At 43.4% G+C, this 20,980-nt stretch overlaps 7 protein-coding genes across 7 annotated transcripts; 3 read left to right on the top strand and 4 right to left on the bottom strand.

Moving 5' to 3' along the window:
* Positions 1-255: 255 nt before the first annotated feature.
* On the bottom strand, positions 256-1,636 carry MELLADRAFT_61958 (uncharacterized protein; the record flags this gene model as incomplete). The annotated part of the gene is made up of 5 exons (XM_007408293.1): positions 256-305; positions 450-639; positions 722-790; positions 872-1,043; positions 1,353-1,636. The coding sequence occupies 5 exons, from the start codon at positions 1,634-1,636 to the stop codon at positions 256-258; spliced, it is 765 nt and encodes a 254-aa protein (XP_007408355.1).
* Positions 1,637-7,275: 5,639 nt separating this feature from the next.
* Positions 7,276-8,861, top strand: MELLADRAFT_84929 (uncharacterized protein; the record flags this gene model as incomplete). The annotated part of the gene is made up of 8 exons (XM_007408502.1): positions 7,276-7,483; positions 7,560-7,643; positions 7,718-7,801; positions 7,878-7,991; positions 8,042-8,179; positions 8,270-8,322; positions 8,404-8,704; positions 8,764-8,861. The coding sequence occupies 8 exons, from the start codon at positions 7,276-7,278 to the stop codon at positions 8,859-8,861; spliced, it is 1,080 nt and encodes a 359-aa protein (XP_007408564.1).
* Positions 8,862-10,124: 1,263 nt separating this feature from the next.
* MELLADRAFT_84928 (uncharacterized protein) lies at positions 10,125-10,956 on the bottom strand (the record flags this gene model as incomplete). The annotated part of the gene is made up of 2 exons (XM_007408292.1): positions 10,125-10,164; positions 10,232-10,956. The coding sequence occupies 2 exons, from the start codon at positions 10,954-10,956 to the stop codon at positions 10,125-10,127; spliced, it is 765 nt and encodes a 254-aa protein (XP_007408354.1).
* A 642-nt stretch (positions 10,957-11,598) lies between these two features.
* MELLADRAFT_61957 (uncharacterized protein) lies at positions 11,599-12,577 on the top strand (the record flags this gene model as incomplete). The annotated part of the gene is made up of 5 exons (XM_007408503.1): positions 11,599-11,641; positions 11,710-11,901; positions 11,985-12,065; positions 12,127-12,246; positions 12,321-12,577. The coding sequence occupies 5 exons, from the start codon at positions 11,599-11,601 to the stop codon at positions 12,575-12,577; spliced, it is 693 nt and encodes a 230-aa protein (XP_007408565.1).
* Positions 12,578-13,048: 471 nt separating this feature from the next.
* Positions 13,049-14,918, bottom strand: MELLADRAFT_105101 (uncharacterized protein; the record flags this gene model as incomplete). The annotated part of the gene is made up of 3 exons (XM_007408291.1): positions 13,049-13,896; positions 13,972-14,093; positions 14,665-14,918. 3 exons carry the CDS (start codon positions 14,916-14,918, stop codon positions 13,049-13,051), a joined length of 1,224 nt encoding a protein of 407 aa, XP_007408353.1.
* A 323-nt stretch (positions 14,919-15,241) lies between these two features.
* MELLADRAFT_61955 (uncharacterized protein) lies at positions 15,242-18,849 on the top strand (the record flags this gene model as incomplete). Its single annotated transcript, XM_007408504.1, has 10 exons — positions 15,242-15,476; positions 15,608-16,024; positions 16,092-16,163; positions 16,245-16,274; positions 16,352-16,576; positions 16,639-16,953; positions 17,023-17,446; positions 17,489-17,651; positions 17,708-18,156; positions 18,237-18,849. The coding sequence occupies 10 exons, from the start codon at positions 15,242-15,244 to the stop codon at positions 18,847-18,849; spliced, it is 2,943 nt and encodes a 980-aa protein (XP_007408566.1).
* A 224-nt stretch (positions 18,850-19,073) lies between these two features.
* Positions 19,074-20,323, bottom strand: MELLADRAFT_84925 (uncharacterized protein; the record flags this gene model as incomplete). Its single annotated transcript, XM_007408290.1, has 2 exons — positions 19,074-19,789; positions 19,858-20,323. 2 exons carry the CDS (start codon positions 20,321-20,323, stop codon positions 19,074-19,076), a joined length of 1,182 nt encoding a protein of 393 aa, XP_007408352.1.
* Positions 20,324-20,980: the final 657 nt, after the last annotated feature.

The raw sequence follows: 20,980 nt of genomic DNA, 5'->3' as shown, positions 1-20,980 counted from the left end.
CGTTGAGCTTGGTGTAGGAATTACAGCTTTATGTGTTCGCCAAGTTGCCGACCGTGGGACTGTATTTATACATTGAATTATGCTGTGCAGAGAATGATGGAACATGGGTGAAATGAGGCCACCGACCAAGGACTGAAGGAGGAAGACAACACCGGAAATTACGTAGATGAAGGTGAATTTTATGCATCTCATGTCGTTTGATGATATTGAAGGCGACTATGATGAGATGCCGAAGTTTATCAAGAGGGTTGGTGATCAGGACTCATTCTGGATTTTGATTTGGAAGATAATTTCATCGTTGTTTCCTGTATGATTTGAAGTAAATTAGAAAACTACATGGCTGTCCTGTTGAGGTTGGTACAGCCAGCATCCTACATTTTGATAAAAGTCAAGCATCTTTTGTGGCAGCTTGATTCTAGCCACTGAGTTGGGTACCCATGTTGTCTTACCTGACTGCCTATCCTCATGCTCTCCTAAGGATAAGTGGAGAGTCATCAAGGTGGTTATCAGTGAAGAGATGACGTACCACAGTAAGCAAACATATAGTGTATCACTGAAATTCTTTCCGCCTGTCGTTTTCGAGCCGCTCTCACAGTTGCCGACATCCCTTTGGACGGTCCGGACGCTCTTGATAAGATGCTAAACGTGAACGGAGGACAGGGTAGATGGTCGGCATAAGGATAAGTGGGCAGGGAAGTAAGAAGGCGACACAAGCACTGACATCCCAGCTGGCAAATTTACGATATCGGGCATGCCATTCCTGTTGTGGTATCGACTCGTCATCTTCGGCCTGACACAAAAGGATTAATTTATCGTCTCAACAAATGCTCGCTCAAGTCGGTTGGACAATTGATTTCGGGCGGAAACGTACTCCGTCACTCAGGTCGTTCTTATTACCGGTACGTAAATTGTTCCGCGCGTGGGGGATACTATGTTTGGTCAGGTGTTCGTTCCGTTTTCGTTTGAGGGTAGGTCTTTGCTTTGAATTCAAATCAGACTCCTGGTCCTCATCCCCATCCCGCATCCTCTTGCTACTAGATTGGCTAAGTACGTCAAAGGTTTAGTCGTTATACATCAAAATCGCCTCAAAACAAAATGAATTTTTCCACACTCGAATACTTAGGTAAGGTGCAACACATGCACATGAAGCGGACTGACCTGTTATGTTTCGAGCCGATGTTATGTTCAGAGTTATACTCTTTCAAGATCTTTTCGGCACCTACAAGATGACTTGCTGGTTCCCAAGTATCATCTTCTGGTCCGTAAGTTTTCCACCGAATCTTGTACTCTATCCGGCCGCACTGGAGACGAGGAGGACTTAGTGAGGCCGTAAATTTGAGAAATCCAGTCACCATGTTCGTACTTTAATCCGGTGAGCCTTGATCGCTTTGACTTCGTACTCCTCTTCCTTTTCTGAATCGTCTGATTCGCCAATGACTACCGCGTCAAGTCTCGTAGTGGTACCAATGTTCTTGGGTTTCTTTCCAGATTCTTTTTTGGGCGGTCGTACAGGCTGGGCGGCATCAGATTCACCCTCGGAGCCAAATAAGGAGGCCCAATCTTTGTCGAGATCCTCGGGAGGAGACTCTTTCCTAAAAGACGATGTCGATTGTCGGTTGGTATCCTGAGACGCCATTGCTGAGGAAGGGTGTTCACCTCACCGGAGGATGAACAAGGCGGAGTATGTAGGATGAGTTGAAAGAGAGCGAGTCAGAAGTCTCATGTGGTGGGCGCAAGCTTGAGAAAAATTATGCGCCCGGAGGGGTCAGGCGCGCCCTCATGTTGGCTGGGGGCGCGAGAGGGCGCAGGGGCGCGAAAAAAGGACAAAAATGGGCCAAGTTTTTGATGATGCTTTGTCAGCCACATCTTCTACATCCCAGAAAACCTTGATGATCTCATATGAACACCCTATAAACAAATTCAACAGCAATAGTACAACAAAAATCAACCAAATCAAAAAAAAAATGAACATGTGTTGCTATCAATTATGGGATACAAAGTTGAATCCGGGAACGGTCCCGGATTTTTTCCCAAATTTCCAAATTTCCAAATGGAGTTGAAATTTGGGAAAAAAGAGGTGTAATGGCCGATGGAGCAACCAGGGATTCAAAGATAAAAAAATCCGGATTTTTTCCCAATATCCAAACTACCGCTAAAAACGGTATTTGGAAATTTGGGAAAAAATCCGGGACCGTTCCCGGATTCAACTTTGTATCCCATAAATGTAGTCCGAAATTTTGTTGTTGGGGCAACTTTCAATCCAGACTGTAAATGCTTCCATGACTGGAAGAATATGGTGTGGGGTGGTACCCATAACACACATTGATTCATTTGAAATGATTTGAAGGTGGAAGAGGGCTGATTTCAGCGGAAAACCTTGTAGATCACATGCTTAGGGCCCGTTCGGACACCGCTAGCAGATACGATGTGGCCGAAATTTACACCAAAAAAATTACATGTCGCCACATCGTATCTCGGTCCAACCTTGACCAGATAGCCGAAATCTGATCGGCGTTTGGTTCAACAATGTGACGTCAGTATGTGATGGTCCATATCGAGATACAGCCTTTTCGCTGTATATCGACCCATTATCTCGATGTGCACCATCCCCAAATCCCAACCCCCATCCATTTCTTTCTCGTTTTCTCTTTACCCACACACCACACCCTTCTCGATACTTTTCCAAATCATCCCTTCGCTTTCCTCACTGGGCTATCCTCCTACTTCTTCTATTGTAGTTTTTCTATCTTTCTATCCGCTATCCACCAGATCTATTTTCCCTCAAGTTGCTCCTTGCTCCATCCTATTATCTCTCAACTTCAAGTTAGTTCTTGATCATCTGTGGTCTTTTAATCTTTTCGTTTTCTTGTCATCACCACTATCGCTCCAGCTGGGGAGCCCAAGGGCAGCACTGACAGGTTCAGGCTGCTACCTCCCCAGCTCACGGTTAACCTGATGGTTTCTGGATGGGGATTGACAGGTTCAAGCCCATCACACCGTGTCTCTCAACTTCTTATTGCTCTATAGTTTCACACTATTCGTCAATCCATCTATCTATTGTTTTAGTCAAGAACTGAAATTTCTTTCTAGTTCTTTTGTTTATTTTTTATTGGCTCAAGCCTCAATTTCTCTTTAAATACTTTGGACTATTGTCTACGTTGAGTTTTTTTTTCTTTCAGTGTCATCATCGTTATCATCACAAGCTGCTTATTATTGACGATTTCAGGTTTTTTCTCGATGGCTACCAACAAAAAGCCAGCTAGACCTCGGGCAAAACCAGCCATCAGAACAGCTCCCTCTGCCACCGATCCTACCCCAGCTCCCTCTGCCACTGATCCTATCACCCAACCTGCTACCGAACCCGACGAGAAGAAGTGGGACTGTGCTAAATGGGACGATGAGGACAGTCAAGTTCTAATCGATGTCCTCCTTGCTGAACGTCGGCCAGGCGATGGCAAACCCATTGGACCCGAAAATGCTACCAGTGCTCGTGGCTTCAAGCCGCCCGTCTGGAACACCGCGGTTGAAAAGCTCAAAGGTAGTGAGAAGAAGATCATCGAAGGTAAAACTAGCTTGCCCAAAACAGCTGACAACTGCAAGTCAAGGTGGTACGCTGTAAGCACATCTTTCATTTTCTTTCAATCTCATTTCAACATCTTCTGCTTGCTTTACTGACATTGATCCATCCATCAACTCTGTAGTTACGAGGTCTCTATAACGACTATAAACACCTTTCGCTGACTAGTGGGGCTGGATGGTCTGATGGATGCATTGTTCTTTCAGATGAAGTTTGGGATCCGATCCTCAATGGCAAGGTAAGTTGTTATTATGATCATTTTCTTCATTTTTTTGGTTAAACTGATCTTCTTGCCTTTCCTCTCAGGACAAAGACAGCAAGAAGTCGAAAGACTATGCCCGGTGTAAGGGCCGACCGTTTCCCCTATTCAACGATTTGGCTTCCCTGGTGGAGGGCCATCAAGCAACTGCAAAGTATGTCAAGACAGCCATCGTCGCAAAGAAAGAACCCCCTCGAGATCATCCTCCAACACCCTCGACCTCAGCTACCACATCAAGTTCAACTCATCCTCCAACACCCTCAACATCAGCTACCAAATCGAGTTCGGCTCATGCCCACACCCTTTCACCCAACTCATCTGGATCTGAATTACCAGATGTTGGGCAAAAGGTCCAGCCAATCTCAGCTCATGATTCCTCTAGCTCCGATCACGAGTCTGCCGCAAATAGACATGGTAAGTCTGCGGTGGCCCTCAAGCAACGTACTCCTGCTCCAGCTCGCAAGAAAAAAAGGCCCGGTGTCGACATCATTGACGGATTATCAACCAACCTACATGATATGACTTCTTTTTTCAAATCTTCTATTTCTTCGACTGAGAGCGCTGTTGAATCAACTGCTCAAGCGATCACCACTGCTAAGCCTTCAGTCCATGCTCAAGCTGTCAGCCTTATATATAAATCCGAATTGACTCGCCCACAATGTTTTTTAGCTGTCAAGTTATTTACTGATGAGCCTATAATGGCTGAGACTTATCTCAGCACTCCAGCTGAGATTTGTGATGAATGGGTTTTATCTGTGCTTGCTGTTTAGGTGAGGAAACCTTGTCTACAATTTATTTTGTGATTATCACTGATGTGTTTTCTTTTCCATTTCCCCTTGTTTATCTTTATCTTCTTGGTTTATTTACCTTTCATGTTTTATTTTTCCATTTCCATTTCTTTACTTTCAATGTCAATTTCGTGTCTCTTTTATGTGCACAGCCTTTTATCTACAAACACAAACTTAAATTTATCTTCTCTTGCCTGGGTAATCATGCAAACATTATTGTTATATACATATGTTATCTGCTTGTAATTGGTTTAAAACTCAGAAATGCAAAAACAATTACAAGGAATATTTGCTTCTAGCTGAGTTAAGATAGTGAGAGAAGAGATACATCAAATGAGAGTATTAGTCACCACTGAGTAATACATGTAAGATAATAACAATGAAGTGTAATGATGTAATATAATTGAAGTAACCTCTAGATACCTGGATACATGGGAGGTTTTCCATGTCTTTTTTTACTTGCATTTACTTTTTTTCTTCTTTCTGTCTCTTTCTGATAATCCTCCCACATAGCAGCTGCAATGGAATCTCGAAGTCTTTTAGCATTGTTATTACGTTCAGCTGTACTACCAAAATGTTCTAAGTTATCATCTTGATCTTGAGTGACAGGTGCAGTCAAATCTTGAGGATCAGGAATGAAATCATCTCTAAATTGCGGAAATTCTTCATCTAAACCATTTGGATCTTTTGCGCGGATGAAGTTGTGAATAAAACACATAACTGTGACCATAGATATTTGAATTTCAATAGTATATTGACATCCATGTGCCATGATCTTGAAGCGCTTCTTGCAGACTCCAAAAATGCGCTCAATGACGTTACGGGCACTAGCATGGCGGAGATTGAAAAGTTCTTCTGCATTTTGAGGTCTAAGATGAAAGGATGGAAAAGTTGGGAAAGAATAAAACAGAGAAATGGATGAGATTGATGAAAAGGGTGATAAAAAAAGAAGTCTGACCTGAATTTCCTTTTTTCCCACTCTCGTAAATGATAACGGACTTTTCGAAATGGAACAAGACAGGTCTCAGTGAGAGCAAAACCTGCGTCCCCAAGATAGTACTTTCCCGCTGGAATTGCAAGGTCACAATCTCGAGCCATATTCCAAAGAGCCCCATCAGCCATACTACCTTCAGCTCCCACCAACAAATAAATAAACTCCATGTTGAAATTACACGCAGCAAGGACATTTTGAGATGTATAGCCTTTACGATTAGAGAAAGGAATATATTCAGAGACTGGTGGAGAGACTGGAATGTGTGTACCATCAATTGCACCAATGCAGTCTTTGAAATAAGTCATAAACTTGGTATTTGTCAAGAAGTCGTCAGGGAGCGGTGTTTGAGCATCAGGAAGAGTAATGTATTTTTCAAGTAGCTCCCCATTACCAGAAATTCCTTTAACAAGTTGATTGATTATTCTAGTCAAAAGGAAACATGTCAGAAGAAAGTAGTAGATTTTTTTTGAAAAAAAAACAGACTTAGAAATGCTATCAGCAGATCGTTGAAAACGGTTCTGAAGTTTGCGATTTGAGAGACCGGTTGAAATAGTATACACTACACCAAACTACATTTTTTCCTAGGGGCGTAGAAAAGTACTTTGTACATAGAAAATAATACTTTTCTACTCATACAACGCACTTTTCTACACTCATGTAATCAATCAGTGACAATGTATAGAAAAGTATCTATTTTCTGCCTCACACTGCCTCTCAAGTAATTCTATAATTGTACTCTGGCTGTTCGTGATTGCAAGACTCTCCGTCAAGAGCCCCACTCTTGAATTGACTCGCATGCTTACATTCGGCGACACACCCCATTTATATTCACCGTTACAGGCCTTTCACCAGACCCTCAGTACCAACAGCAATCCTGCCTTCAGGCCTGTAACAAGCCGTTCATAGATTGAATCGAACAATGAATGGAAGCACAACTCAGTATGTAACGGGCACGAGTGGCACGACAGAATGTCATCGAAAGAGTACAAAGTGATTGTACATCATCTCATTGCTACAAGCGTTAAAATGGCTCATCAATGATCAAGTAAGTCATTGGAACTCCGTAAGATGCACTTGTAACTCCTGTCGGTTGCCTACTTTGTCTCTTGCTGAATCACGATTTTCATTTCTTCTATGAGTCATCTACACTCTCCCTTTGATACCCCCGAGAGATCCAAGCAATTCCAATACACCTGGTTTGACGTACGAGTAGTACCTTTGTGATGTTTCTTTCTTTCATCATCGCTAGGTCTTACCGAGTTTCTAAACGCTGGATCAAGATATAAACTGCTGGTTCACTGCCAGACTTGACCAAGCTTCCTCATTCCGTTTTTCTGTTCTCATCTTGATACAACTTCTCGCAGAGCTTCGCGGAGGCACCTTTTTACACTTCGAAGCACTTTCATATTTCTACTCAATCACAACTCTTGACACAACTCTCACATTCCTCCGCTCAATATCACTTCAATCATCGTCTTCCTCCGGATCGTTTGCATAGTTGCTATAAAACTTTAATCCTTCTCCTAGTCCCTTGGAGATCGAGCAGCGGTAGGTGCAACTTGATACTGTGCTTTATTATGTCTCTCTAATTCCGTGATGTGTTAACTTGAAACGTTGATGAGTCTATTTATTCATGCATCTCGTGGTCATCTTTCGGATGTTCAAGGGTTGTAGTTCAGCTTCACAACAACATCAGATCGCGTCGTCGGGATTTCTCCGGTTAGAAATGTTTGATCCAAGTGCACCCGGTGTGACAAAGCAAATGATGTTGGATTGGTTACGCATCAATTATCCCAAGTTTCCAGTCATATCAAGTACCCGCAAGAGCAGTGTAGCCGAGATGGTACGGAAGAAACAGCCTGAGTGTAAGTGTATTTCTTATGTTGATCAACAAATTCCTTTCGTATGTATCTCATGAGTCATGTCAATCTATCCTTAAAGTTTTCCCCAATCCACAGAGCGATGCACCAGGAGTGATGCCTGGCAATTCCGATACACTGAATGGATTCCAAACGACGATGCCTGGTAGGCTCCTTTTATCTTTCTGTCCTTCCAGTTTGATCCAATCCTATTTCTGATTTGTATTGGCGCCCCCCCAGCTTCACCTCAATCACCCTCAACGCCAGCAATCGAACACGAGCAACCAGTCAATCAATCTGATACCTCCACTTCGAGTCAATTCGGTAAGCGACTTTATGGCACACCTGGTCCTCTTGATATTTGTTTCACAGTTCTAAAGGCTGAACTATGATCATACAGATCAGCCAGTGTTACCTCAAGAGGTCCCCAAGCCACCGATTGCACTAGAACACCAAGTCAAGCGATCTGGTTCCCCAAGCTACAGTGCGAAGCCCGCCAAGCGAGCCACCTTTGGTAAGCTTGATTTCGCACCTGTTTAATGTTGATATTGTGATTCTGATAAGTGTTACACGAGCTAGCTCTGCCAGTCAATTTACCACAAGAGCCCCGGCACCCATCGATTCCGCCAGAACGAGAACGTCAACTCAAGCGGTCTGGTTCCCCCACTCCCAACAACCAGCTTTCCAAACGTGCTCACTTGGGTGCGCATCTTTCTCCACAAATATCATATTGATCAGATGTGAATGGCTCATGTCACCTGGCCATTGCAAACTGTGTGTACTGTTCATCAGGTGACGAGGGGCCGTCTCAGCTTCGAAGAAAAAGTTCAAAGAAAGAAAAAAAGGTCAGATTATCGGCCGTCCGTGGTCCTATCTATTATATACTGACCAAGCTGCTTATCATCTCATGTCCGATTTAATAATAGCGAGTAGCAAAGGTCTTTCCTTTTTCACAATCAAACAAAACTTCGCATTTGGAACCACTCAAGTCAACACCAGCTGTGCACAACTCGTGTATCGACTTATTGGACAGTGCAAGCACAGAAGATCTCAAAGCCCTACAATCTTATGAAATAGAATCTATCAAATCATCAAAAACTTCGAATGGCATTCCTTCAAGCTCAAAAATGACTGGAATCAACGATCTTATCAAGAGTCCAGAGACTCCAGAAATGAAGGATCTCATTGATTTCTCAGGGGTGGACTTGCTTGGGGTTGAAGATCTACGTTAGTGATAGTCATCAACGTCAGCATTTGAGATTACCATAATGATTTTTTCTCATAAGCAGCTATCACGGAAGACATACAAGCACGCAAAAAAACAACATCAACAACTAAGTCTGGCATCGATGTGTCCAAGAAGAAAGACGTCGAGTGGAGATAAGTATGTAACATAATCCTTCTAGCACATGGAGCATACACTGATACGTCGAAATGAGTAGTTTCTACGCTTGAGACATCGGTGTCTCAGCTACTGAAAAAAGTAGATGTCATTGAGGAAACATCAGTTGCCAAGATCATCCAACATGAACACCAGCGATACGAGCAAGGTAAATTTCGCCATTTGAAGTCGGCTAAGATTTTACTGACTCTGCCCATCATTTCTAGATAAAGCCCTTAAGGACATCACACGTCGTCTCGACATTCAAGCTCAATGTCTTGATCAACTTCGGGATACGGTCTCCAGCTTGAAGCAGCAGCTGGATCTCCTACATCACCGATGCAGTAGATCCGAACAAGACATTCAAACGCAAGAGAGGTGTATTGTACAACTAATGCAACATGAACAAGGTGACGAGGAGTCAGAAAGCGGGGTGGGGTATGATGAACCTGGAGTTGACAGCCAATCTGAATATAGTGATTGATGATTCCTATGTCACAGGTGGTTTCCTGAATACACCGCATCCATTGTAGTTTCTCTTTTACTTGGCCCTGGTGGCATTTTGTACTTTTTACTTGCTTGTGGTTTTGGTCTCTTCTTTTCAATGTTACTCTCATCTTGTAATACAGGAGTTCACCGGGGATACTAGTGTACCAAGTCATCATTCTGAACGAAGTACAACCCTTGAGTCAACAGTCGTTCCATTACATATGGAACTCCTGCAGTAGTATCGGAATAGCCAAATCTCCTTCATGTCAACGGATACCAGTCACCAGCAATCGCACAAGGAGAACTAAACCAAACATATGACACATGAATGCACGTTTTTCAAGCTCGATTGATGAATCATAAAGCTTATTTAAATACTCATAGATTGTGCCCTCAACAAGTGCGGCACAAATGGAAAGTTTGATTTCATGATCAAGGATTTAATTGTATGTGCATGAGCTCGTTCGGAAACTGGGATTCGATCATTTTTTTGGTTCTATCACCATTTCAAACACTTCACAAGAAATCTGGCTCAGTGGATTTTGGGTCTGATTGCATGGATTTCAATAGAAAGGCGTATTTGGTTGCAATGGTTCAGCCATTTAAACCTTTTCTAAATTCACAGCGGCAGAATAACAAAGCTACATTTCCCAGAGCAACATCATATATTATTATAAGATAGGAAACTCGGAGCCAAAAGCTACATCTCAATTCTGTGAGGCTAAGAGTATTGAGGAGGCTTAAGATGAATGTTTTGATTTCTTGTGTTGAAAGTCTCTAATTAGGAGCACCGGATTGATGACTAGCCAGGATGTTCCTAATCGGGAATAATATCATATTAGGTCACATGGAAATCATACACCAACTGAATAAAAGGGACTCACTTGTGATATTCAGCCAACGCAGCAATGAATCCAAAATCTTGGATACAGCTACTGAACAACCTCTGATTGGATCTTAATGCAGTGATTGTGGTTTTTTGTCGCTCTTCAAGCGCTTCACGTTCAGTTGGTGAGAGATTGCGTTGGCGTAAAAGGAGCTGTATTCCCTCGATGGAACGATGACAATCTTGAAGATAGCATGAGCTGTCGTGGAGAGCTTCTTCGGCAACGGTTTGAGCATCCACGATTTCATTGATCTCTTCTTGGTTCAAAAATTTGTAACTATCGATGAAGCGGTTAAGGTTTTCAGCTGCCAGGCGGTACTGTCCATTCTTGAGATAAGCAAGAGCAAAGTTATTGAACATCTCCATCCGATTAATGTCGATATCAGCGCTAGAGTCCACTGTTTTCGTAGATTCTGGAGGTTCACATATCAGGGTCCGTAATGGGGCTTGAATGTAGTTTGTATCGCGCTGAGTAGGTATGATTATATTTGATAGACGAGGTGCCACCATGCTAATGAACATCCTTTGAAGCAGATCACGATCTTCTTGTACATGCGCAGTAAAACGGAAATGAGGATAGAACGCTAAGATTGTCTCTAAAATTTCGGTGGTGGCGGCTTCACTTAGGAAGAGGTCAGGATCAATCCGCGGCGTGATGCCTTCAACGACATATTGAAGAAGATAATCAGGTAGAAAGATACGTGATTGGATTGGAGTAGTCATGATGTTATCAATAAATTAGGCAGTTTGTTTAGTTGGAACGTTGTATTACAGATGGTGTCGAAAAGAATACGGATGAGGAGGGCTGATTGGGAATCTACTTGGTTTATAATTTGCAGGTCCCCTTCCGATTGGGCAATCAGAATCCAAATTTTGAATGTAATTCATATGTATTTTCATTTTTGTGCAAGTCAAGATTGGAAAAAGAATGGTGCGATGATATGCTGCAATGTATTTTGAACAATAGATACATAAAAACATGAAGACTTCTAAGAAAACAAAGATCGAAAGTTGATGCATGCATGATATAGGATTACGATGAGTTGTAATTTTTTCAATATATGGAATTGGATTGACACTCATTTATGTAAACGCCTCACAATTTATTAATCAAGATCATGAGGGCCTCTAAAGCTGTGGCCACTTTTCTATCACCGCACCACCTTCGAGGGCACATACATCGGTTTTGCCCTTGAGACTCTGACTTACTGTAGTTAAAATAGGAGATCCACCTCTTACATAGCGTTAACTTCGTTTCCCAGCGCATCAAAGTGAGTTCAAGTTATCAATCACTGAACAAATCCATTCATGTCTGATTATCTCCACAGTTTGAACTCACTGGTATCTTCTCCACAGTTGTCATCAATGTCGAACCGTGGCAGTCATGATGAAGGCCAAGAGGCCGAAGGTATGAACCTTTTAACTTTCACAACTAGCAACCACACTAACTCAATGATGCCTGATCTTAATACTTAGCTTACTTTAGAGACACGAATGATATGGAGGTTTTGGTCAAGACTCCAACTATTGAAGGTACTATAGCGACAAAGCCATCCAAAACTCAAGACCTCACGCCCACATCCAATCAGAACTCGCCTGTAGATGTATCCGTGGTCACAGAGGACACGGAATTGACTGGAAGCGAGGATCTTGAAGTTAAAGAACAAGGTTTGTAGACCTATCTCTTTTGAGTTTCAAGAATGTCGAGCTCCACTGAGTCTTATCGAGCGGGCATTAACCAAATTTCACAGACGTAGGTACTCAGACGAAGTGTCCTGCCTTGGTGAAACCCAATGATGATGTGTGTGACGAGGCAAATCACAATGTATCAGGTATGCTTTGTCTCTTTTCATCAGTGTTTTGACTGCTCAAATAAATCGCATTACATTGTAGATTTCGATGATTTAGTTCTCGAAATAGGGGGGGAATTGGCTGGTATGAATAGTAAACTGAATCTGATTGAGAAGCAGATTAGGTTGAATGCTTCACAAGCTTTAAAGCCACAACAACATGGTATGTAGTTTATCGGCTGTCATGTGGGCCAACATTGTAGAAATTGATTTCCGTTCTTTCTTTGTGAGGTTCAGTTGAGGGTAATTCAAATCTGCTTTTGGGACAAGCAATCAAAGATATTCACGTACTTCAGTCTAGGTATGAACAATTGGAAGTGGAAATGATAGATTTGAATCAAGAGGTGTATTCAGCTCATCACCAGATCAAGATACAAGAGAGGGTGATCCGAAAGCTTATGGGACCTCATAATGACGACCTTATGGAACAGTATGATGATGACTCAGATGATGCGAAACCAGATCAAACTGTCCAACCGCAAACAGACTCCTGACCTGTGTTTAAATCTCTTGACATAGTTCTATGTGATGATTTTTCCTTCTTGAACGTGATTTTACCATGTTTCAGTCTGTTTTGTTCAATCTGGTTGAATCAGACATTATATGTTGCCTTTCACGTGGTTGCTTGATTGTGATGTTGTTATCTAACCCTTTATGTATCTTGGGTTTGTAATGCGATCACTTAGTTTGTAATCTATACATCACATATATCAGCAACCAGTCTACTGATTTGTGTTGACTCTGAGCGACTCTCATGGTAGACCTTACGTGCAACAGTGTAACAAGTAATAGACTATTTTGGATTGACAGGCAGTACAGTCCAGTTCGAGCGATACAAATAAACTCAACAAGTAAAGCCTCTGGATTTAGGAAAAAACTAGAAAATTTGGAGCTGAAAGTGATAATACAAACCAGGTGTACGAGAATTCCAGACAACACAAATAAAATCTAGGAAAACATTACAGTCAGATGTCCTCAATGATAGAGTAATGAAAGCCCTCAATTAGAATATCAGGCTCAACGGCCCCTTCACCGACAAACTTAATGTATAAGGCAAGACAGATAGGACGGGTTAATCCGACAGTATGAATGAAGACCTCCGGGGAGCGGGCTTGTATAGCAAATCGAAGCTGTTCGATAGTAAGTCCTTTGAGAGCTTTTTCTTTGACAGCACGGGGTTTGCGAGTGAATTCCGTAGATTTTGGTAGTTGAAGGTCTGGATCAATGTATTGCTTGTAGAGTCGGCGTAAACCGTCGATCTTTGCAACCGAAGCGATATGCGCGTGAGGAGCTCGACGCTGGATGACTTCTTTCAACATGCGACGAGTGGTGCTGGAGGCCAAGGGATCAAAGTCGTCTTCATCCGTGTCCATATCAGTAGGCGGAGCAGGAGATATAAACGGCTTAAGGAGGGGTAACCAATCTTTTTCGAACTCTGCCACCAAACTAGCCTTGAGGTGGGTAGGACGAGACGTGGTGGCCGGGTTGAAGTGAAATAGAATTAGATAGAATTCTAACTTCTTGATGGACTTCTTCTGGCTCATATAGTCGTGATCGAGGAACTTGCGAAGGGCTCCTGGTAAGGTTTGCACAGCGTGCCATAACGGATGCAAGCGATTGTCGTCAGATGGCGATGATTCTTGTTTAGCATCGGCAGAGGAAGAGCCTTTGCGATCGGATGATGGTGAGACGTCATCAAGGGTTGGGCTTGCAGCCGCTCCCTTCTTTTGCATACTGGCGAGTATCTCGGTTGCAGTTGTTGGCGATGTGACTGAATAGGAGCCAGAGCCTTTTCCCTTCTTGTTGGCCATCGCTAGAATCAATCAACCGTCATCAATACACTGATTTCAAGCTTTCAGAGATTGAATGTGGTAAGAGTCAGACTTACATGGAAAGTTCAAGTTATTCGGAAATGTAGGAAATCGGATTGGTATATCGAAGCCAATCAAAGACCGGTCTATAAGGAACTGAAATTCAACCACACATAAGGATTCATGAAGATCAGTACACCTGAACTACAATCTATCAAAGAAGACAAAAGGCGAGGGAGACAAGATTACGTGTACCTTAGAGGCTTCGATTATAGGCTTGTTTAAGGATTTTTGTTCCAATTTGAAAGTGATGTTGTAGATTCAGAGTTGGGTTGGAGAATGGTTCGTACGTTGATTTTAAGCGCAATCAAGAGAAAGATAAATGTACCAGAAACCAAAAGTTTCAAAGATACGAGACACAGATCAAACACAGCGCGGCGATATCTACTCAGGAGTCATTCAGCTGGAGTTGAGGATGCTACAATGTGATACGAGAGGAGGAAGACCAGAATCCGTAATTGGACGAGCTGTACTTAAAGCAGTCGAGGAGGGTGCGTTTCCTAAAAGTGAAGAGTTTGGGTGAGGAGCAATGTAAGACCCTCGATGATGATAAAGGGATAAGTACAAATGCGTACAAACCAACGGCAAGAATAATGTGTGGTCTTGTGTGGTTGGTTTGTTGCGAGGTGGCTCAGGAATTGTTGCGGGGTTCTGTTCTGTTACACACATCTTTCAATTCCTTCGGCCCGTGTTGCAGGTGAGTGACTCACGCTTTGACGCGATCATTATGAGCCATATTGACAATTGTATGATCCGAGTGGCCTGGTTCTTTGTCCATCCCTTGGAAGCGGTTTCCTAGGTGTGCAGATCCCTTTGGGATCACTTGTCTTAAGGTAGTGGGTAGTGAATGTAGAAGCACCCCACTTCTGTCACGTTGTTTGATGAGTGGTGGAAGTAGTCTGCAGCTTGCGCGAAAAAGCAGACTTGCCAGATGCCCTTTGATGTGTCCCACATAACAGCTCATGGTAGCTAATTATGGTCCTTGAGTGTTTCCATGTCGCCAATTTGTGGTGAGATCGATTATAAGGGATGTAAACCTCATCACATGGAAACAGGTTACATCTCTTGACTGAACAATGGACGAGGATGGTTTGATAGTAGCCTTTCAACTTTTTATACCATCAATCTTGTTGATGCCGATCAGCAGTCCACCAAGGGTACCTACACCTATATGATCCGTAGTTGTCAGGTTTAGAAAGTTCTTTAAGGACACGTTTAATGTCTTGTGACTACTAGCTCTATTCTTAACATATTAGTCTATTCGTTTGTCCTATTTTATTGCCCTCAATGACCACGTCTTCTTCAAAGAGTCTTCCTCGTCGGAGCTTGCGAGGCAAAAACACACCCACACTTTCGGAAGCACCTGGGACAGCCCCTCTTCAACCAGCGCCGGAGGTGCATTCTTCAACGTCACAGCCACATCTCCCACCGCCAGCTAGCTCAGCTCCCAGTGGTTTGAGTACGAGAACCAACTCCCAAAAGCGCAGGAAGCGCTCGCCTTCACCTACCAATTCAGCGGACGGTAAGCTATGTCTTGTTTTGAACTGAGAACGCATCTTCTCATTGGAAGCTTTACAAAAATGTCATCAACGCTAATTACGCTCACCACTTGATTTTCAATGTTTTATTACCCGCCCCGCCCCGGGATTATAGGACGCAATACACCTGAACTGCAACAAGATTCACCCAGTCGTCTTGGTGATTTAGGTTTTCCGGTTGGACCCAAGACGTCTCGAAACAGATTGGTCGACCTCCTCGATAAGTACGTGAAGACTAAGAGGCCAAGGCTCACCCGTGAAGACAAAGCCTCAAGGATTCGCTCAGCTCGCGAAGTCAGGCCCAAGCCTACAGCACATGACCCAGAAACGCACGTCAATGAAGCTTCTCCCGACGGAACACAGGATGTTCAAGCAGGAGCTGAGCATACTGATCCAGTTGCCCCAGATGATTACGATTTCAACCAACTCGACCTTCCCGATTTGATTCGAATTGTCGAGGGAATTGGCTTAGATGGCAAGACACTTCCCAAAGATAAACTGGTTGCTCTGTGTAATCAGAATCGTGATCTAAGTACGTATGGGTTTGATTCATTTCCCACGCTGGCTTAAAGTGCTAATGTCTGAAACAATTTGCCCAGTTCGCATACCTCGCCACATGTTCCGATTTGCGCTGCCAAAACCTCAAGCTGGCCCTTCGCTCATACTCACTGGTTTGTCAACTCAATCTCAACTCTGATCTGCTAAATATGTCAACCAAGATGACTTAGTATCAATTACTACTCCCTTATCAGCTGGACCAGTGTCTCACCACAAACATCAAGGTAATGTGTTTTTGAATGTCATTATCATAGTGTGTGGATTTGACGCAAGCTGACCTCCTTTCTACCTGTGCACCCAGATGACGGCCAACCATCCCTTATACACAGCTCAACACATACCACTCAAGGCTCTACATCAACCGGACAAGGTCAAATTTTCTCTGCAGCTGGTACAACACTTCCCAAGGAAACAATGAAAGCTAAGGAAAGAGCGGCCGACAACTCGGTTTGTCAATCCGAGTCATCAATCAGCAAACAAAGAACACCTTACGAGCCTTCAGAGCGCAACCCAACAGAAGAGCCAGGTTAGTACTTCCCGAGTATGCTGATCTAGTGTAATACTGATGTGACACTTTACATCTACTAGCAGAATCTTCAGAGAAACGATTCACCGAGAAGGATGTGCTCCAGGACACACTTCCTAGTCTGGAACAGCAACCATCCCTTACGCAAAGCTCAACACGTACTACTCACGGTTCTGCACCAACAGGCCCAGTACAAATTTCGACTTTAGCTGGTCCAACACTTCCCAAGAACCCAAAGAAAGCTAAGGTCAGAGTAGCCAAAAAGTTGGTTCGTCAATCCGAGTCATCAATCAGAAAACAAAGAAGCAAGGGTAAAGGAAGAGCAACATCTTTCTCACCTTGCGAGTCTTCAGAGCGCAGCCCAACAGAAGAGCCACGTTAGTACCTCCCTAGTATGTTGATCATCATCCAGTGTATTTCAATTTCTGATGCTTTATATCTCACAGCCGAATCTTCACAGAAACAATCCACCGAGAAGGATGTGCTCCAAGACGCATTTCCTAGTCTCGAACATCGACGCTTCCTCTACCCTCGCCCTAACCCAACCTCTAAACTACTTCCGACGAGTGATCCTGAGCCAGCAGACCTTTCAGACGACGATTGGCTTCCACCAGACGACGACAAATCGTCAAGTGAGGCCAGTGATGGATTACCAGATTCAATCTCTGATAAGCACAGCCCTTTCCGCGAGTCCACTTCAAAAAAGCCAGCATTCTCTCGCACATCTCCACCGCCTTCCATGAAACCCCAGCCACAACCTGCCTCGGCGAGTCCAGCCCCTGAGGTTAATGAATTTGTTGATCACGGTCAGGGTCCTTTGGAGGAGGACAAAGACGAGCCCCAGTGGCGTTTCAAATACTGTGAGTCGTTGTATGAATCCCTAGGATAAAATCTGATGTGATTCCTGAAGAGTGGCAACTTTTTAGATCAACTTAAACACTCACTGGCAGAAACTAATCGTAAACTTGAGCTCGTGACCAAGGATTTGGCCATCTTATCGCAGATCGTGAGTCGATTTGCAGATGTCAAACCAACCCCCTCGCCTGAGACGAAAGTGCGCGGCGGAAGATCTGCAGTGAGTCCTCATTTTGTGTCTGGAGCAAGAAGAACTAAGCTGATATCACCCAGTAGTCTTGGATGCGGCTCCATATTGACACTCTCTTAGGTCATACCGAAGATTCAGCCAGGCTTCCGGCTCCGGCGACTGGTGAAGATCAAAAGGCTTGGAAGATTGATGTTGACCTTGACGATTTTGAACCTTGTCAACGTTCCCCTGCAGAATCCCCACCAACTTTTGACGAGTCTCTTCTGGGAAGTGACGGGCCACGACATCCCAAAGCAACAGCACAGCAGCTGATAGTCATGCGGACCATGATGCAATTTGTGGGAGTATCTAGCTTTCGTCCCGACTTCTCCAAATCACCATCCTCTGCCGAGAATAAATGGTTGTGGGACCTCGCGTTTAGCATATTCATCAAGCTAGTTGAGTGCGGTGAATATCCTGGTGTGTCACTTGATGCAGCAAACCAACAACAGCTCAAAAAGCTCTTGAATACACGAGTCCGGTCTCTTATGAAACAGTTTGTCTTATTCCCTCTCTCAGCATCAGGCGCTCCAACATCAGCTAACAAACATATTAATCTGCAACCCTGACACTTAGGTATCAGCAAGAAAGCTGGGACGAGAGGCGAAAGAAGCAAACTGCCAGCGCAGGGCGAAGACGTGCCCGACTGTGTTATGTGAGCTCATTCCTCTTCAATTCGCTTCCCATCATCCATCAGACTGATGCAAGTCTTAAACAGACAAAGAAGCTACGCGAACGTATAGTACTCTCACAAAAGCCTCTGTGGCCCCTTTCAGCCGTCATCCAAGCGGCTTGCAGCGATGACGAGACGGATCACGAGGGTTGTCTAGACCTCGACTCTGACCAAACACAAACTGCGGTTCACATTCGAAAGCTGATTTGGCGCAGCTCTGAGTTGACAGATACTATTATTTTTTTAGAAGAATATAAAGCACGGGTTGATGCTAGTATTCCTAAGCCTCCAAAACAGGAAAATAGACGTAGTTCATCAAGTAACGGACGCCCTCCACGCCCTCGACTCCGGTGCCCAAATGCTTCGATTTCTGATCATCCTGCTCCTTCTGGTCTCCCCATAGACTGCTACTCACAACAATACCTTGAAACATTAACGCCTTTTGAAAGGTCGGCACTTGGTATTGAACGCAAACCGCTTCTCTCAACTCTGATCCCTATCATAAAATCACTGTGATGATAAATGACGACTGCTGATGATGTGAGTCATTGATATGATATCTCTTTGTAACAATGTAATCACTAATTATATAGACAAATTTATTCAACTTCTAGACATCCGTTAATTGTATTGGGAATAATCAATCTAGTATCTCTTTCTTGTACCTCGACAATGGAAGCACTCAATACATTCATGAACATATTTCAATTTTAGATATTCAATAAACCAGTCAAAGGTCCTCATCGTTCCATAGACACCAATGCGACTGTTGACACGTTCAAACTCTCGTGAATTGAACCAGCTTGATACATCATCCAGGCGCAGTGCGCCACCACTTCATCTAATCTTACCAAGACACTTTCAGGCTTCTCCCATAATCGCAACTCGACCTGGACGGGCGCATCAACTTTTGAAAATGGATTATACTGAGTGGGGGAGAGTGCACGGAATGCTTGTACACAAAGCCATGTATCTTTTGTACTTTTGTTTGGCTCCGGACTTCGGCGGTGTGTAAAGATAGAGTGAATTCGACCAAAGCAGGTTTCTCCTTGTAATGAATTGAAGATAATGAAACTATCTTTGCGACTGGCTTTGAATGTTGAGAAGTTCACATTCAAATGTGAAACTTGATTATAAAATATTCCTTGAGCTGCAACTGGAGAGAACCCAAGAGAGCTTTCTTTGGACATTGAAGCCCATTTTTCCGGCATCACCCATATACAATCATCTTTCCTTTGTTTGTTCAAGCGCTTGGTCAATGATTTCAAGACAACAGGTTCAAGAGATTGCATCTTTGAGTTCGAAACTTGTCTGCGAAGTTTTGGTGATGGCTCGTATAATTCTTTCAAGCGTGATATGTAAGGATGAAGAGCCTCAGGAAGCTTTTCGTCTTCGAGTATTCCTGCAAGATTCCCTGCACGGCAAAAACTCTTCATGAATGTTATTTCGATTTCGCCTTGCAAAAGACAAACAAGTGAAGTTAAGTATATCAATAGAAGGCAAAAGTTTCAGAGACAAGCTTACCCATATGATTATTATGACTTGCTTTGAGGATAGCCCCCATCATCCTTTCATAAGGGAATGACCACCAAGAACGAACTGGCCCAGCTTTTTCAAGACAATCAGCTAGATGTATAGCCATATGATGGTTACATGTAGGTTTACAGTGCTCAAAGAGCAGGAATGAACTCTCTAAATATTCACGGATGTGATAGCGGTATGAAGAAATGATTTCAGATGTCATCACGCGCTTGAGTGCCAGGTTAACCAATGATACCAAATGACAGAAGTTCTTGAGGAGTGATGATTTGACCTGATCATGACCATACCACATTGGAATGAGGATCAGAGGTAATTGAATTGTGAATAGATTTCTCCACTCATCAGCTTTCAATTTGCCAAATGAAGCTTTACCCAGAACTGGTAGCGCACGTTTGATCCAGCTGGGAATATGAATCTGAGGAAGTAGCGCATTGATTTCTTTCAGCATGGGTGCATCAAATATAATCTTGTCAACTGGTGGAGGTTCCCATGTACCGTTCCAACCTTCTCCCAAAGGATTAAAATCTTCGTCATCTGAGTCCGTATTTTCTGAAAACAAGATATCATTGATGTTCTCATCACCATCTTCATAGTCTTCTGGTGCAGGAACATTCACATATCTTGCTTGTGATTGTGGATTCGAGTGCTCCGAGAGAAGATTCAATAACTCAACCGTACTGATTGATGTTGGCTTGTCTTCATCATCTATTATCTCTTTCATCGACCAAAACCGTCGGCAGTGCCAAGCCAGTAGTCCAAGTAAAAGATTGTGCATCGAGTCAACAACATGACAGTCAATGATGTCCCAATACTCAAGATCAACTAGAACTGAGTAACGAACTCCATGGGTTTTGAAAATTGTTTCCCGCTCCTTTACTGTCTCAGAATCCCGCGCTGAATAAGCCCATTTTTTGTGCTGGCAAGTGGTACGGGGTGGCCAAGATGAGAAATCGAAATTTTTGGCCTGAGCCTTTGTCAAAAGACATATGGAGCAGAAGTAGTTTGCGTTCGCACTCGGAAAGCCAAGGGATCGTCGTAATGCAGGTAAATCCGCTATAAAGAGTAGCAGGGCTGCTCTAATGAGGCGACCCTTTTTGTGCGAATG

This window comes from Melampsora larici-populina (genome assembly GCF_000204055.1).
Source record: "Melampsora larici-populina 98AG31 unplaced genomic scaffold MELLAscaffold_12, whole genome shotgun sequence".
Lineage (NCBI taxonomy): Eukaryota > Fungi > Basidiomycota > Pucciniomycetes > Pucciniales > Melampsoraceae > Melampsora > Melampsora laricis-populina.
The sequence above is the reverse complement of the archived record's forward strand: the minus strand, read 5'-3'. Positions and strand labels throughout refer to the sequence as shown.